Source organism: Corvus kubaryi, unplaced genomic scaffold (assembly GCF_017639235.1).
Source record: "Corvus kubaryi isolate FWS band 111438036 unplaced genomic scaffold, C.kubaryi_AGA036_p1.0 split1-131, whole genome shotgun sequence".
Classification (NCBI taxonomy): Eukaryota; Metazoa; Chordata; class Aves; order Passeriformes; family Corvidae; genus Corvus; species Corvus kubaryi.
In genome coordinates, this window is record NW_024582073.1 from 13,619,724 (window position 1) to 13,637,764 (window position 18,041).

The 18,041-nt window shown below is 40.8% G+C and overlaps 1 protein-coding gene and 1 long non-coding RNA gene across 14 annotated transcripts in view; both read right to left on the reverse strand.

Annotated features, from left to right (window-relative positions):
• Window positions 1-11,540, reverse strand: part of LOC121676471 — a 76,178-nt gene extending 64,638 nt beyond the window's left edge. For 8 of the 13 annotated variants that reach the window (XR_006020486.1, XR_006020479.1, XR_006020483.1 and 5 more), the window contains exons 1-4: window positions 10,276-10,450; window positions 9,533-9,734; window positions 9,177-9,406; window positions 7,367-7,500 (exon numbers count right to left, since the gene is read on the reverse strand). This is a non-coding gene — a long non-coding RNA (uncharacterized LOC121676471). The other 5 variants (XR_006020478.1, XR_006020477.1, XR_006020476.1 and 2 more) reach the window with 5 other exon arrangements.
• A 1,946-nt stretch (window positions 11,541-13,486) lies between these two features.
• The window catches only part of SMIM20 (small integral membrane protein 20), a 5,388-nt gene continuing 833 nt past the window's right edge, over window positions 13,487-18,041 (reverse strand). The window contains exons 2-4 of the mRNA XM_042053369.1: window positions 17,944-18,039; window positions 15,198-15,254; window positions 13,487-13,929 (exon numbers count right to left, since the gene is read on the reverse strand). Of these exons, the coding sequence (XP_041909303.1) occupies window positions 13,892-13,929; window positions 15,198-15,254; window positions 17,944-18,039 (191 nt within the window). The 3' untranslated portion in view covers window positions 13,487-13,891. The remainder of the gene's footprint in view (window positions 13,930-15,197; window positions 15,255-17,943; window positions 18,040-18,041) is intronic.

Sequence of the window (18,041 nt, forward strand, 5' to 3'; positions counted from 1 at the left end):
CCACTATCTCAGGAAGCTTGCCCCAGTCTAAAATAAAACAGAATAGAAATATTGCTACCTTTTATTCAAGGCTGAACAGTGGGAGCTACTTCCACAAGGGCAAGATATACTCAACTAGACAAACCATTTTCTGGTCTCTGTGACAAGCAGAAGCTCCCCATCATCCCTGGGCTCTTCACCTGAGGAGTGGTTTGCCTCGGTGTATGGCAGAAAACAGTTCTTGCACCTGCACCACACTGCCTGTAAGAACACAGCCTGCTCCAGGACTCACACTACCAAGCTGAGCTCCAAGAAGTGGGGACAAACAGAGCACACAAGGAGATGATGTGATGAGCAACATACAGAAGTGTTATTGTGGCTAGAGGGAAACTGAGGACTCTGTATTCCTATGTGTACCTATTGTTCAAGAAAAAGCTGTTACTCCTTTTAAAAGGCAGTGTTCAGTAACTGACTTGAGGATCACACTTTCTTTAGATAAGTACATCACATGAAGTGTTAGCAGGAAGCAAGAGGTGTAAGCAGAGAGCAAATGTGGCCGGCAACCCTGGCCACTCATGTAGTCTGTACAAGTCTGGGGCATCAATAAATGTATAAAAGTAACAACAGCTTTTGCAGGAGAGAATTGGAGAAGATCACCCAAAGGCAAGTAAGGTCATCTTGTCATTGGTACACTCTACAGGCACATGGAAGACTACCAGGGACTAAAACTTGGATCCTTTGCATCCCCATGAGTGTTGTAAACACCTAACTATTGGCTAGTTTTGGGGAGGGAACACACATTTCCATATCTTTGCACAACAAAACTTTCAAAAGATTTATTTTCATCCTTGTGTAAAGAAACAAACATAATTTTAAATCTCAGAATTTCAAGGAACAGAACGATTGTTTACGACACATGTTTGTAAAGAAAATAGTGCAGTTACGTCAAAGTTCGTCATTTACCCTTACAGTACAAAGGTAAAGAGCCTTCAAACTATGCTGTTGAACTAAGAGCCAACGACAGCTACATTTTAACCTTGCATTCAAAAAAAACCCCCAAAAAACTTGACCATAACTATAAGGAGGCCTACTTGCCCCATCTACTGGTCATTGGGAAGACTGGATTTACACTGCAATTAAAAGGATTACCACCGAAGCCAAAATTCAGTTAATTCTCAGGTTATCAATTCTAAATTTAAACACATGTGGAAGTGCTATTGAGTAGTAAGTAGTAAGCACATGAGTGCTCTACCAAACTGGAGCCTGAGGCCAATTATTTAGCACAGCAGAAACAGAAATTACAAACAAAGAGAAAAATGTATTATTTTTGAAGGAAATACTTGGGCAGTCTGTTCAGTAACACTACCTTGTTAACCTCGAAAAATTAAATATATATGCTTTCTTTTGTTCTGAAGTGGGCCAAGGTAAATTAATGCTATAAGATAGCAGCCTGCAAAACCCTTGTCACAAAGGAGCAATATATACTGCAGCTCAGTAAGGTCATCACAGGGTTACCATGCCATCTTAGGGTTTTTTTTAAATAAGTATTTGTTTAATAAATAGTTAGATAGCAAGTTAGGTTTCCTAAAGGCCTGTTGACCTTATATTTTTCTTCTCTGCATGCAGTGCATCCATCCTTCTGAAGTGGGTCTATGCCTTTGAGGAACAGGCTGATGTCTAAGGGAAAACATAAAGTTTGGGTTAACTCGATGAGACCTTTTACACTACCCCAGGAGCAAGACTTGCTGGATTTCTCTCTTTTAGCACATGCCTCACTCTCATCATGTTGTTCAAGGGCAGTGCCTGCACTAGTACTGTAGCATCCCTCTCCTCCATGACCTCCCATGCTGGTCGCAGGTTCAATCAGACGTGCTTAGAGAAAAGCTGCAGCCAAGGGAAAGACCATAAGATACCCTGGCAGCAAGCTTCTTACCAGGTAACCCAATATACCTGCCATCTGACTCACCATGAGATCTTACACACAGCCATCCTCCCTCCATGTGACCCCAGCAAGCCCCTGACAGTCTGCTTAGGCAGATACTCAGTATGCAACTATATTTCCTGTAAGGCACACAAACCTCCTTCTCAAAGGACTTCTGGGTTTTGTAGATTCTAAGCAGAAACAGGACTATCAGCATGTCTATCTAGGCCCAGGCATGAAAGTTCAGAGAGGAGTTATTGTCACACCACAACAGAGAATGATGAACCATCTTCTTCAGCAAGCAGAGCTCAATATTGTCTTCCGGAAGCACAGGTGCAACCTTCTGTTTTGAGGAGCTATGACCCTAGTTACCCAGGAAATTCTGTGAGAATAAACTGGCCACAGCAGGGAATAGACTGTTAAGGAGGAGAAGGAACAGCATCCCCACTGAGGTTCATTCAACTCAGCTGATAACTACATTTAAATATATAATTTCTATAGCAGACAGGGAAAGAAAACATTGGCAGTAGATCTAGACCTGCTGGTAAGCCAAGTGATGGGTTGTATATGAAATTTCAGAAAGTACATGCACTACTCTGAAGATCAGCACAAAAGCTTTGCTTAGCCTCCTCCCAGAAGTGTATTTTAGGATGAGTTATTTGCCTTAAGGGTATGGTCAAATGTTTCAGAAATCGCTGGAGTCCAAACTCTATAATGTAAAAACCAATGGACAACAGTGCCTTGGTGCAAATGCTTGCACAGCCTCACAATTACATTGTAAGCTGGCATCCAGTATTTCTAGATGACATCCCTAGAGGTCACAAAAATGGCCAAGAGATTTTTCAGCTGAAGCATGTAATATCTAACACCTCAGTCATCTAGGGACTGAGGTAAAAGAAATACTGTCGGTGTCCAGAAGTGTCTGCAAGGAAAGTCCACTGAAGGCAGGTCCTGAGCTCTCTGAGTTCTCTGAGCATCATGAGCCTGCTGAGAGATCCCCTGCAGGCACACAACTCATTGGCATACTTGCACTAGACATCAGGGGAACCAAACAGCTGACAGCTAAGGTGTCACCTGGGACAGTGCACAGAAATGGGGACTACAGGCAGTGCCCACAGCTGCTTGCAGTGCAAGTCGGTTTCCTGAAGAGCAGGTGTTTTGGGAGTCCTGTATCAAAGTTCACCTGACTTCCTCAGTAATTCCTCATCTGCGTGGGACAAGTAGCACAGCTTAAGAGTATTTCAATTCTTCAGCCTATATAACACTGAGTAATGGGAGAAAGGCCAGTATTTACACCTGAGAAAACAGGTGCCAACTCTGCCTGGGCTTGTGAATTCATGCACAACTCTCCATGTGTGAAGACCCACCCAAGAAATACAACTCCTAACAGCTCAGGGTTCCTCTGTCCTGAGAGGATGTACAACATTTAGCTCCCCCAAGCTTCAACCCTGTTGTGCTGGGAGGAGCCCTGAGAGCAGCCGGTCATGTGGAAGGTACAAGAAAAGGAGCCATCACAGACAGCTGTGAAAGAGGTAACCCTGCTGAAGGAAGACACTGAGAGAATGCTGGCCCATTTTTAATAAGCACATAGTACTGCTCTCAAAAGCAGCCTCCACAGCAGACAAGAGTAAGATTTCATTAATTCTCTAGTCCCTCATGGCAGACACCTTCAACAGACCAAGTTCTGGCTTATTAGGCTAGGAAAACCCACTTTGTTCCCTATGCAAACCAGATTTAGACATCTGACTTATATAATGGGCCCAAAGTTTATTATGTCAATCCAAACTGATAAGTAATCCCAAAACTAGCAAAAGCAAATGCTTGGCAAGAGCTTTGAATATAAACCAGGCTCTAATTGAAAGCTATGACCATGACTGCAAATAAACCATTTATTCTTTCTTTTACTGTTGCTATCAATGTACATGAGACAATCCTTATCCCACAACTTCCCAATTTCTGCCCCTTTATCAGTGTTCAGAAACAATCCTCAATTGTTATTTGCATTGCACTAGATAGATTGAGGACCCTTTTTTTTCCTTTTTGTAAAACAAGGTGAATGAAACATCCTTGTTCCTGGTTGTGAATAATTCTATAATGAATTATGTTAGTTACATACAGTACCTTTGAGGGGGGAAAACATAGCACTGTTCTCTGAAGGAATTTTCTTGGTTACATAACAGAACTAAACATCATTTGTCTTACCTTTTAACTTTTTCCTGGGAAGAAAGTCTGTATTCTTCAGCTGTGAACTTAGGTTACTGCTTTTTTTCAGGAGTTTTGTTTCATTTTTTTTGTTTCATAATAAGAAAAATGCACAAGAAGGATACAAAGACAGGGTTCTCTAGAGACTGAGCCACATATTTTATATCAAAAGAAAAGTTGTTTCACTGGAATATAAGCAGCACAGAAAATGCTAAATGAGAAGTTTCACTCTACATCTAGACACTTAGGAATAGGCAATTATCCAGCTGGCTAGTCCCTGTTTTGGGGGTTCTTCTGGAGTACAGGGGTAACTATATCTTTAGCCGCAGACATACTAAAATTCAAGTTAAAAGAAATAGGCAAAAATAGTATATCACTTCTGACTACTACCACAAGCATTAAAAATATTCTTAAACATGCCACTCACCAGGAAATAAACATCAGAAGGAACTGGAAATCACTGCTTTGTCACCACTCAGCTCTGACACTGTTGCTTTTGACCTCCTTGCAGAAGTCCAGCAGCACCTTTCCAAGCACCACCTGCACCAGGGCACACTGTAATGTCCCACAGGATCAGCCAGCTCTCTTTGACATAAAACTAGGCATAGGTGCTAGAATCAGCCCAGAGGCCGAGTCCCAGCTGGCACATCTAAAATGATTTCCAACCCAAGGGAAATGAGAGAGGAGTGTTTGAAAAGACCTTGTGTGGAGAGACTTTCCAAATGTTAGTAGCCCTCCTTTAGAGAAACAGAAATACTGACTAGGCTGAAGACCAACAGATGGTGTGGACTGTTGGAGGTGTACTGGAGGGATGATTCTCTCCTTGTTGTGGACTGGGCTGGGCTGGGCTGAGCAGTCCCCATTCCTTTGCTGGTGAGTTTGCACAAACATGACTGTGGCTCTTGTTTTGCTGGGTGGAAAGAGATGTGACTACCACTCATGCCTCACTGCATGGTTGCCTTCCCACTGCTAAAGCCCTCCTGTCAGTGAGGCTTCAAAATGGAGTATGGCTGACCAGTTCACCCAGAAATAGCTCCTCACTTCCCCTCTTCAAATACCTCTTCAAAAGTCTGTCCCATTCATACTCTCACTAGGAGAGCACTCCTTCATCTGTAGTGGGGAAAGCAAATAGAACTCTCTAGATTTTCTTTGATTTGAATGAGAGTGTTCATTGAACAGGCCCTGCTCAGGTAAAGACTGAGAGTTCACCATGACCTTCCACTTCCTTAAAAATACTGCAGGCTGAATAGAGCCTCCTGGCAAGACAGATGAATCCGGTCACTGGCATGTATATCTCAGTGTTGGTACCCTCAAGAGAGAACAGAGACTTATTCTAGCACTCATTTATTATGTCATCTAGTAAGTAACACACAGCAAAGGGACAAACGTGAACCCTTGAATCCCTGTAAGGATGTTTTTTCTCTAGGGCAGGCATGTTAAGTCCAGAGATATCAATACCATAGTGCCTGGTATAATTGAATGAGCTTTGTACCAACACACATAATGATACTACCACCTACACTTCAGACAAGTAGGTACTGATTCTGCAGTGCTCCCAGAGGTGATCTTGTGTACTGACTTATCTAAACTTGAGGAACTAGCTTCAAGACAGCACATAATCCTGAGACACCCTCACACCATATAATCCTTAGCACCTTGATCTGACTCCGGAGTTACCCTGCTTTGAGCAGGGAATTGGATTAGATGACCTCCAAGTGCCATTTACAGTGTACAGTCTGTGATTTCCTGATACCACTGCTTTTGAGACAGAACATTGTGAAGAAGCAATGGAAAGACCTCAGATTTGAGACGGAGGGTTCAATTACAATGAACATAATTCTGGCAAAGACTCTTGATGGCCCTTGTGATCAATGAAATGCAAACACAGTGGAAAAACACTGGATAGATGCCTAAAATTCAGAGCAGACTTGTGGGCTTATGCTTTCACTTTGATGCAAGGATATCCTTTCCTGTGCATAATTCCTCTTCAGAAACTCCCTGTCACTTCCCACAACAGCAAATATACAGAACAACATTCTGCTAAACAGAGTATTTCCCCAGATGCCCAGAATCTGCAAATATAAGTGTATATATTCCTTATTTTATATGAAGTATCACTGTGATGTTTTCCACAATGATACAAGATGGTAAAGTCATTAGAATGATGAGGAAGACTTTTAACATAACAGCTAGCATTCAGCACAGAAATATTCATATGAAGCTGTCCATAAACGATACACACTTAGAATACTCAGATCATTTTAAGGGCTGTCCCCTGCTGTGTTTCAGGAAGAGAAGTTTAATGGTAACACGACAGTCAACACATTAACTAACACTAGAAAACAGAGAGTACAAGTCCTCTGTCCATCCAGGTAAAATTAGCAAAGCAGAGATAAATATTATCATACCTCTTGTATACAGCAGTTTCATAACTTCATAAGCTTTTCATACACAAAGGAGGCTATTCACCCAGAACACAGTGTTGAAAATGTCAGAAGTTATTTTCAGATAGTTGGGATCTGAAAGCCTTGCTTGGGATCTATTTCAGGACAGAGTGAAGAAGATTGCTATACTATAAGTAGAAACTATAATTTTTTCCGTGATTTCCTCAATCTCAAAAATCACAGAGGAGACAAAATTGCTGAATCCTTAAAGAATTAAGTGGTTGAAGGCTCCTCTCTGTTGTAGATACTTGCCCCAAGAGCCATGGTTCTAAGCAAGGCAGTCCCAAATGTCTCTTTGGAATTAAACTGTTTTTGTGGTTATACATCCCTGTACTACGAGCAGAACAGTTAACATGGACACTTCTGGTACTGGCACTGTCTGCCAGCAAACATAAGCAGGAAAAATAATCTAGAAGATGAGAAACTTCACATAGGTTTAGGGCTAGAATTAGAACCTAGTTGTGGAGATTCATGGTAGTTTCAACAGAGTTGCATGCAAACTTATTTTATCTTGGAAGACAGAAAATAACAGGAACAAAATACTTTTTGCTCTTTTGAGACTTAGAGATGATCAGAACTTTAGCTAGACCATGCCATCACAGGAAGATTCCTGAAAAAGGGTGGGCAAAGTGACTGACAGTAAATAGGGCATGAAATGGGATAAAGTAAGACATCTTTAAAGTTTCTAGGATCCAACAGGGCATACAGATCACAATCCAAGTAGTTCCCAAAGGATGTGACAGTTCACAAATGAATCACAAAGTGCCATCAGCATCATTCAACTGAAACTGGTGACACAATTGAAAAATTGCATTTTTACCTTTATGTGTATCTCTTCTGTGATTCCAAAGGATTGAAGTGAAGGGAAACTTCTTATGCTCTTCAAAATAGTCATTATCTGGTTGTCATGCCTGCCTTGTCAGGAGCCTTTCTAAGCAATAGGCACCCAATGACCTGTGGAAACCAGAACTGCGTGTGAACGCTTTTGCATCCCCTAAATAATTTTTCTAATGAATGCAGATGTGACAATTCACTTAATCACATTTTGTCAATTGGGCTTGCTCACTGCCTTTCCTCTTCTCCAAGTCTGATGAGTGATGGTTTTTCTGACTAAAAAAATCCATCCTTGTGTTCTTGTACTGTTAACGGCAATTTTCTATTAGGAAGCCTGGTTCTTACGAGTCAATAATCAGCAGCAAAAGACAGGATGATTATAAACTCCTTAGCTTTTGAAATAAACTGATAGCAGCAAACATCTCTCCTTCCTGCCTGGACTGGAGAGGCAGGTCACTCTCCGATGTTTAGGTACTTCTAACAGAAATGGTTAATTTTATGTGCATCATGATGCATCCAGACAGAATGTCCAGGTACTTCTTTGGAAAACACCTGTCTACTTGTTCTACTTTCTGGAAAAATACAAGAATCATAGCAAACTGCGACATAAAGAAAAGTGGGGACAGTGAAAGGTCCCAAAGCAGAGTATTAATTGTACTACTTAATCAGGTAACAAGTTTGTCAACCTGACAGAAATTCAAGGGATATATTCCCTTTGGACATTAGCAAAGCATTTGGAATTATTTCACATGGGAAACAATTAGTAGCTGCAAGAACTGTAAGCCAAGCATGAAAGTAGCTAAAAGCAGAAATGACAAATGGGAAGTCATTGGCCTGGATGGATTTTACTGGTGGCGTTCCTCAAAAGACTGTCTCAAGACAAATTTAACGTAATTGTTTGGCACAAAAACCAAAGTATACTAATGAACTTTTCTGATTAAACAACTTGAGAGGCAATGTCAGAGCAAAAGAATAGCTGGAATGGTAGCTATGGGACAAAATTTAACTGCTAAGTGCAATAAGGAATAACAAGTTTTTCCAATGAACCAAAAATTTGTCAACTGAAAGCAACCAGGAGGAATTCTGAGACATATTGGTAGGATTGCCAGACTTTATGGGAACGTGTCCCTCAGATCCTCACAGTTCCTTACAGGCTCCTTCATTTAGTGGTGCTGCTGGCATTGTTGCTTTGATCCAAAAGCACAGAGAGGTAGGCAGGCAGGCAGCAGAGGCCACAAAAACACACAACCCATGCTAGAAACGTACAGAAAATGCAAGGAGTAAAAATGTCCCAAAGGTTCTGATGTGGCACATGGCATTTTGGATTGAACTATAAGCAATTCTTTGTTATATGGAACATCCAGCAAGCCCATGTTAGCCACTCACAGGATAACTCTAAGAATCAAAGACAGAAGCAGACAGTGACGATTCTAAGATTAGCTGCTTTCCAGGCTTCAGAGGACTCCTAATGATGCTGTTCAGCCAGAAATGGCACAAATTACAGTTCTTGTATGAACCTTTCTCATATCTGTAGATGTGAGGAGTTATGGACCTAGAGATGGCCTGCCACAATCACTGGCACTTGAAAATTCATATATAATAAGTAAGGGAGCAAATACTTCTGGTTAATATCCATAGTGGTTTCTCTTCATTCAGAGTTTCAGAGTGGAAGAATACATTCCTAAACTGTGTCTGAGCCATCCACTTGTGGATCACTGAGAACTCCTCCTACAGGAATTTCTGAAGCAATGGGAACACCTTCCTCCCCTACCTTGACTGGCATTGCTGATACTCACCTTTCTGAATTATGGGAAGAAGTTGATAGGAGGAACCTTTCCCTGTGACCTGGGCCCTGAAAGACACTTTTCAGCACGAGGTCCTTTCCAGCACAAATTATTCTGTGATGTTTGGCCTCTTAAGGTAGGCTAGAGCAAAGGACAGCTATGTAATTCCTCCTTAGATGCTCTCTTCTCATGATAACCTTTGTCTTGCCTAGGTACTTTCTTTAGGAAGGTTTGCTTCCAATCTGCTGGGGAGGAAACAGAAAAGAGGTCAAGAGGTATCCCAATTTGCTCTGCGAGCTGCAAAGCCTATAAAGGCTGTATTCCAATGGATTTATGTCCTATGTCCCTCATGCTCCCATTCAACTGACCAGTATGCTGTCTCCTCTTCATATCCAGCACTTCACTTCCAAGTGTTCCTCCAGGGCTACAGCAGTAACACTCTTCCCAGCAGTATCTCAAGTTCTATCTCGCCTCCTTTCACTGTGCCCCAGCCTCCTCTGCTCAGTGCCTGTAACTCTCTTAGAAGGCTTTTGGTTACTTTTTTGGCATGCCAAGGTCAAAAGGGAGGACCTATTGTTACAGAAAATAAGGGAAATAGCAACTCAAAATATTGAAAATTGCTGAGTCTCACAAAATTGCTGAGGCACCTGGCCATCAACAAAAGCTGATCACTTTTCTGCTTTTTTGTACAGCTGTACAAAACATTCATGTTGGGTTGGATTTCAACTTACTCAAATTTGCAGATCTTCTAAAAAATATTTGTATTGTGAAAAACAGATGAGTTTTCTGTTTGCCTCCCAAAATATAAAATTTCCGTTCTCAGAACATAGTATTTCAGCAGTAAAAATATCTGGGAAATTTCATTGTTATTTTCTTTTGGAAAAGATTCTTCAAAACATTTTAAATTCTTGAAACCAAAATACCTGATTCTCACACAAATTCAGACCAATTCTTCCTAACCTTGAGGAAAACTTCTCAGACAAGAAAAAAAAGTTTTCTAGAGCATCAAGAAACCCCACACTACTTTATTTACCTTCAATTGCAAAGAAGGGGAGCACTACTTATGGCTATTTTACAGATGGAACTGAAGCTCAAAGGCTGAATTACTTACCGGCTGCCAGACAAAAGCGTGGTGGAATGTGGAACTGACTACAACAGTCCTGTTTTCCAAGACAGTGTCTTAAACACTGCACCATTTTTCTTGCAAGGCCCACACAGTCTGCACTATGGAGAAAGAGACCTCGGATCACAGGGTGCTAAGGTTTGACCTGAACTTTGTGTTTTGCACTCACCTGTTGTACACTGTCCACCTAGAAACAGTATATATTCCACAGCACTTTCTCAGAAGCTGGAGAATAATTTCTTTCCACTAGCAAACATACTTTTTGGGTTGTGTGGCACAACAGAAAAAGCCAATACAGCTTTTCATTTACTGCTGTGTCTGCATGTTAACATGAAGGTCAGTAGGAGTGTACATAGTACAGAGAAAATGAGTAGTTAATTATTGCTAGACTGCAAGAAGGGAAAATACATGCTTTAATTTGGTTTCGAAAAGAGCAAATCATGAGAACAACTTCTTCTTCTGGACTGTTTTTTTGTAGGAGGGCATATATAGAGTAAAATCCACGATAACTGGAGACTCTTTGATGTGCTTTGAGTATCACAGATAAGAAAATCCCCCCTCATCATTTGGAATAATCTCAGTAAATAAATACAATATTCACCAAGAAAAATCCCACTTGATTTTTCAAAATCCTGTGGGATTTCTTTTGCTGAATATTATATTCATTTATCAAGATTGTTCCTTCTCACACGTGTATAATCTGGCAATTTGCCCATATCTTTTGCCATATTTACTCCTTCTCAAGTGTTTGTACTTGAGGGTTTCATTGCATCATCAACAGTCTGCAATGCTTCAAAACTAAGCTGTGTTTAGACCAAAATGCCAGAATTGCTCTTTATGGAACAAGTTTTAATAATTTCAAAACATCAGCATATAACAGGCCTAAACTTAGTACAACCAGTTTCTGTTGGGATCCCAAACCACTGTTTAAAACTTTTCTTCAGTCCTTCAAGGGCTAAAGGTATATTTGCTGTTCACTATATAAGGTATATTTACTACAGTCCAGCTATAGTAAGTAAGCAAAATGCATTCATAGAACAGATATTTTAAAATATTCTAAGAAGGCATTTTTATCAAAACAATCAGAACAACTTGACCAAAACCAGCAAATTTAGTTGTTCTGCAGAACACAGGCCTAGTCCCTCCCAATCACCAAATTAATAGTAGTTGAAGGTTATGAAAGTAGCAAAGAGCTCTTACTTCCAGAGCAAGGTAAGAATTCTGGAGAGCACAATTCACTACACTGAACTTCACCTGTCTCCACGAGCAGAACAAAGCAGTGTCTCAAAGCCAGCGGCAGGACTAGGACTTACCACATGAGATCAGCCAAGTCTCCAGGCAGCTGGCGCACGCCAGAGCAATCAGAAAATTTCAGTGTAAATTCTGGATAATTATTGCAGTACATTCCTTATTGACTTTACAGTTTTACCCAGACAGATAGCAAAAATTTGAAAAAGACATTCACCATCCTAATGCTTTAAAGACATGATCGATCGGCCCATTTTATTAGGTGGAACACGAGTGGGAAGTGATGCTCATTAATACCAAGGTACACCATTTTTAGAGTTTAGATTCACTTCGTAACACTCAGCTGATATGAACTGCTGCAAATTCTGTACAAATTGGCAATTACAAAACTTACCAAGCTTTTCTGCACCATAAGAGATTAGTGATCATGACCAACAGACATGTATAGTTCTATAAATACTAAGTAACTGAGTTCAGGAACTCATGTTTTGCAACATTTAAGTAATATGAAGGCAAAAGGCTCAGCACCTGCCACCTGCAGCCACTGTTCAGAAGTCATCTAACTTTTTATTGGCAAGATCCAGACCCAGCAAATTGCTCAACTTCACAAAGTAAACGAGTAGCAGAGATTGTCTTATCTCTTAACCCCAAACTAAGTAATTTCACATTCTCTGTCACATCATTTACCTTGATGGTTCCACACTACCATGATGTATATTTTTAAAGCATTTGTGTCACCAAGTGACAGAAGCTGCATAATTGAGCAATTCCCACATTCTCCTAAAAGTCTTCATTTTGCAGCTTGTCAGTTACAGATGGAGTTATCTGCATTTCAGCATTGTTTTATTTTCACTGAGGAGAAATTTCAGATGAAAAAACTTTGTTGAAATGGTCTGAGGCACTATGTTTTGTTCAAGAAAACAAAAAAGCAAGGCTCCCTCATTTTTTCAGTCTCACTGAAGAAAGGTTTAAATGATAAAAACCTCTTCATTTTTCAGCTCTATTCTTCTTTCTGCAGCAAACTCTGAATTACCTTTGTGACAATGTTGCTCTGTTCTCTGTAGTGAAACTTCAAACTGAAAGAGGGTAGGTTTAGATGAGATATGAGGAAGAAATTCTTCACTGTGAAGGGTGATGAAGCACTGGAACAGATAGTTCCAAGAAGCTGTGGATCCCCCATCCCTGGAAGTGTTCTAAGCCAACCTGGATGGAGCCCTGAACAGCCTGGTCTAGTGGAAGATGTCCCAGCTCATGGCAGCAGGGCTGGAACTAGATCATCTTTAAGGTGCCTTCCAACCCAAACCAATCTGTGATCCCTACACGGAATGAATACCCTCACTCTGGCTCCAACCACCATGCAAAATGACCCGAGAACTCAAAGGATTCAAACATGACCACATTTTCCCAGAAAGCAAACAGAAAATATTCTGATGCTTAGAGTGATAACAGAAGACTAAATAAAAAGTAACTCAGAGGAGGAAAGGTGTGTCTGAGTGGGAGAGTAGTGACAAAGACAGGTAGAAATGGAACAGCAAGTAGCAGAATGGCAGTTTGGAAAATAACACTGAAAACATGGAGTCTTTCATCTGTTGTCCCAATAAACTGTGTGATGTCCAAAAAATAACAAACATCTGCTAACGTTAGGAATAACACTCTCTGCGCATACATTTTTCAAAACATACAGGATCCTGCAGTGGTCTTTAAAATGTTTTATGTCATAATGCTACTTACTTAACGACATTAATTTTCTTCAAGTTGAGTCTGTTTTGCCTGCAAAAGTAACTGGTAGGCAATCTCCTTGTGCTTATCCAGACACATGAGCTTTGTCATTCTGTTTACTCCCCCAGCCCTGTGGAGGAGCAGGAGTAAGAAGAATGGCCAGGGGGGACACCTGGCAGGTGCCCAAGATACCTTCCATACACAGTTGCAAAACAATGAAAAAAAGTACACATTCATTTAAAAATTTTAATGTACAAATTTACACTTACCATGTTGTAACTTTCAAACTAGGGAGGAAATTAAAGCAGTCTGCATGATTTATTCTATTCATTATTACAAGTGTCTACAGATTAGAAAAAAATCCTTTTTCCTTTTCTCAAGGAAATAAATATTTCATGTCTATACTCTAGAATCATTCAGTTCTCTAAGAGTCTGTGAGCTATGCACCAGCATTCTCTCTTAAAACTAGCATGTTTTTATCTCTTGGGATTCCAACCAGTTGCCTTTGTTGCTCCTCATGCGCCCCCACAGCATATTCAGAATTCTCCTCCAGCGACACCCAAAGACACACTTTAGCGAAGGAAGAAGCAGCTGAAGATGTCCATCTTCAGTTTTGCAATACACCCAGCCGCCAACATTATTTTCTTCCAAATGGATCCGACCACACTTTTAACCCTACAAATCAAATATGAGAATACCAGCAGTTGATAATTAGACCGTTGGAGAAAAAAAAAAAACAAGAGGTCTGCTATTCCAGCATTGTGTATTAAGCAATGAAAGAAGCCAACAATTTCTGCACTGAATTCGCAACTCTGCTTAAACTTGCAAAGATATATAGAAAGACAACCTCATGTTGATCTTAAGCTTCAGATAATGGAAAAATCTATCACAGTCATAGGTAAGGTGTTCTGATATTGTTGGATCAATCCTTTAGAACTGCACCTTACACTTAAATTTGTCTAGCTTTCATTTTCAACTAATGGATCTCATAACTTATCAGCAGCTAAATTCAAATTAAAAAGTTATACTGAGGAGAACTGGTCATCAAGTACGTGCATCTTGGATAAATGAGCCAGTCCAATCCTCTTGAACATTCAGTAAAAAAGACAGGTTTACCAGATCTCTATTTCACAGTACCCTTCCAATACTTCCCTTCAGCATTTTACCACTTCCCTAAAAGGCACTAATGATCTAACCAATACATGTTGTAAGATCATGGTTTTAATCCTATTTGATTTTCCCCCGCTGCTGATGTGAGGCTTTTTCAAAAAAAAAATACACTACCCTTTAACATATTCAGATATTACCTGTTTCATCAAGACAGGCACTCTCACATCTTTAATCAAGAAGTGCCAACCTTGCATAATGAACAGCCATTCCATTTACCATTATGAAAAAATGAACTATCAAGAATAGTCTGCCATACTTGAATTTTACTGCCCTTGTATGCTTTTCTAAGGCTTCCACTAGCAACAGCAAGGATCCAAAAGCTATTAGCATTGCATTCCAAATTTTCCTTGATGTGTAGTGGATTTCTGCATGGCCCATCCATCCGTGAGGCTGGAAGGCACTGCCAAAGTGCTGGTGAACTGTGTTTCAGCAGAATTCAGTATTCCACAAAACTTTACAGCTACAGCTCAACCTATCCATAGTTCTTGTTTGCTCTGAGCTGGTTCAGAAGTGGAAACTGGCATCTATTTAAGAAAGTGTGAAGGCAACAGAAACTCTGCAATTTATTTGGCCAGTTAAGTCAATTTGAGTGTCACTAAACCCATAATTTTTTAGTGAGGAATTAGCCTGAAAAATAATTTAATGGCAAGTTTATTAAATATGTTTTCTCTGAATGTATTCTTCACTGTATTATTTAAATCCATATAAATATTTAGGCGTTACTTCAAGATGGTCTTTAAGACCATCAATGCAAACACATAAATCAAGTGTACCTGCAGGCTGAATATCCTCTTGAACAATACCAGCTCGGTTTATTGACTGTTCTTTCTCTGGAAAACACAAAAGAAAGGATACTACTGAAAAAAAGAAAATACCAGATATCTTGATTGCTCCCAATAAAAGAATCTTAAAAATTTTATTAATTCTAGATGCTACACCATAAATTCTGTTGGGTATCTACCTACACAATGCAAATGTAGTATTCCTACTTCACTAAGAAACTAATAGCTAGTATGTTTTGAGAGACTACATACAATAAGATAAGAATCTTAAAACAATGCCTACTGTTTAATAAAAGATGCCAAAACACCTTTCATGATCCCAACACTTAATGAATTACTTCTAGAAGCTATGATTCATATGCTCAACATGAAACTAGTCAAAAGTTTTTTTCCTTTGGACAATTCCCATTTTCAGGCCGTTGAAAGATCTTGTAAACAGATTTCATGACAGCACTTACAAAATTATTGCTTGTAAACTTTGTGAAATTCAGTATCTGAGGGATATTTCTCCATACATTGGGCCTGTTTCAGGCTTTTCTTTTTTCTCTGAAAGACTCAACCACTTTCAAGAAGAGAAATGGAGAAAATTATACTATTTTCCCTTACTAAATGCCCCTCCTTTTCTTACATACTTCACCACCACAGTGGTACTTTGAAGCAGGAAGTCAAAGCTCAGGTGAATTAACCTTTTGCCCACACAACTGAACTTCTGAGGCCTTTAAGAACCCGCAGGGTGCGTATTCTCAGAGGAAGCTCAGAACTAAGCTCACCTTAAAACTTAAATTTTTCATTATCCTATCCCACTGGGAATGCACTGGCACTACATGTTATCAGGCTGTCTAGGTACAAGCCTAATGCTACTGGAGTCTAGCAGGAATATCACAGTAATTGACTCTCTTGCAAGGGGACAGGCACTAGAGGCCGATCCACCTTCTCCAGTTCCGTTCACTGAGCATGGTAATTCCATTTCATCTTTTTTAGGAGACAAAATCTCAAGGAACTGTCTAATTTCAAAGGAAAAGGTACAAAACCCAGAAGGGGAGAACAGAATAGATTAGGGCAAGGAATGAGACTTCCTGTAGGATATGAAGGAAAAAGATATTTAGTCTTAAGTGGAAACCTAGATTAGAAGAGAGGCAGGGACCAAAACAGGAACCAATCTGAGAGTTCTGAGGACACACTTGGGTCGAGCAGCAGGAGCTGTTAACTGGTCAGGCAGAGAAACCAGTGCAAAGAAGTAAGAGATGATAAAATATGCAGATAGGACACAGAACAGTCATTAGGGAGACTGATGTGGGGCCTGCAAACTACTGGGAATGCAGGTAAGTGAAAGAAAGGACAACAAGGAAGATTGAGTCTTGGTGAGAGGAGAGCCACTGCACAGGATTGGGAAGGAGCCAAGTCTCACAATTTAGAAAATCAGGAAATCTGTGAAAATGTCACAAACAGAAGTTGTCAAACCACTGTTTTAATTAATCCATGTGGAAAAGGTCTGTGCTGAAGGTCTCACAGTTCCACAAACATAGCATCATCCTTCAATAAAAACTTGCTTTTAAGTTAAATTTTACTTCAGCTTTGATGCAAGGCCAAAGCCCCTCCAGTAAGATCAGTAAGTTTGTTATCCTTTTTTATTTTTCCTTCCTAGAAATCTTCAGTTGTCTTGGCAGATTAACCACATGTATCTTCATGTGATCAACTTGCTTAGTTTCATACAAATTAAAGTGAGGGGGCGAGGCTGGTTGCACCAGAACTTTTTCCTCCATTTCCTTTAGCAGTATTTCACAGAAGTCGAGGAGTAACAGGTGCTCCCCTATGGAATACCTGCCTGGAGCCACGGAGGCTTTGCACCTGGATCTGCAGGTGCTCTCTAGGGCTTCCTGGATTGAGTCAATTGTGGGCTTTTGCAGCTTTTCCTGGCAGGTGTTTCTGGCAGGAAAGCGGGGTTTTCCTCAGGTGTCAGTCTGAGAGACTCTGCAGACTGAGATCAGCTCTAGCAAATCATCACAACTGGTTGCCAAGTTTTAAATCACATTTTCAACTGCAGCTGGAAAACAAAACTCAAACAGCTCATAGAATCATTGAATAGTCTGGGTTCGAAGGGACCTTTAAAGACCATCTAGTCCACCTCTCCTGCACTGAGCAGGGACTTCTTCAGCTAGATCAAGTTGCTCAGAGCCCTGTCCAACCTGATTTTGAATGTTTCCAGGGATGGGACACCCACCACTCCTCTGGGCAACCTGTTCCAGTGGTTCACCACCATCATAACAAAAAAAAGTATTCATTCTGTCTACTCTGAATTTACCCCGTTTTAGTTTAAAACCATTACCCCTAGTCCTATTGCAACAGGCCCTACTAAAAAGTCTGCCCCAGCTTTCTTACAAGCTCTCTTTCAAGTGTTCTACAAGGTCTTCTCGAAGCCTTCTCTTCTCCAGGCTAAAGAATCCCCACTATCTCAGCCTTTCTGCATAGGAGAGATGCTCCAGCTCTCTGATCTCAATTTCTTCAACTGCATCTCAATCCTCTAAGAAACCCTGACGGGTGTTCTAAATCACGTGCTGGCCAATAACTCGAAATAAGGGTACTGCGAGCTGTATCATTTCGGGTTTTCAGGTACCTCCTAGGCGAGCAGGAAAGCCCTCGGGAGTCACTCAGAAGCAGCAGCCCCAGCATTCCCCCAAGCCCGGGCACAGACTGCGCCACGGCCGGGCCCAGCCACGGCCCCCGCGCAGGGACTCACTGTATTCCTCCGGAAGCAGCAGCGGCCGGAAGTAAATGGGGTAAAAGGCGGCTCCCACCACGGCCACGAAGGCGCCGAAGATGCCGAGGGTGCGGGAC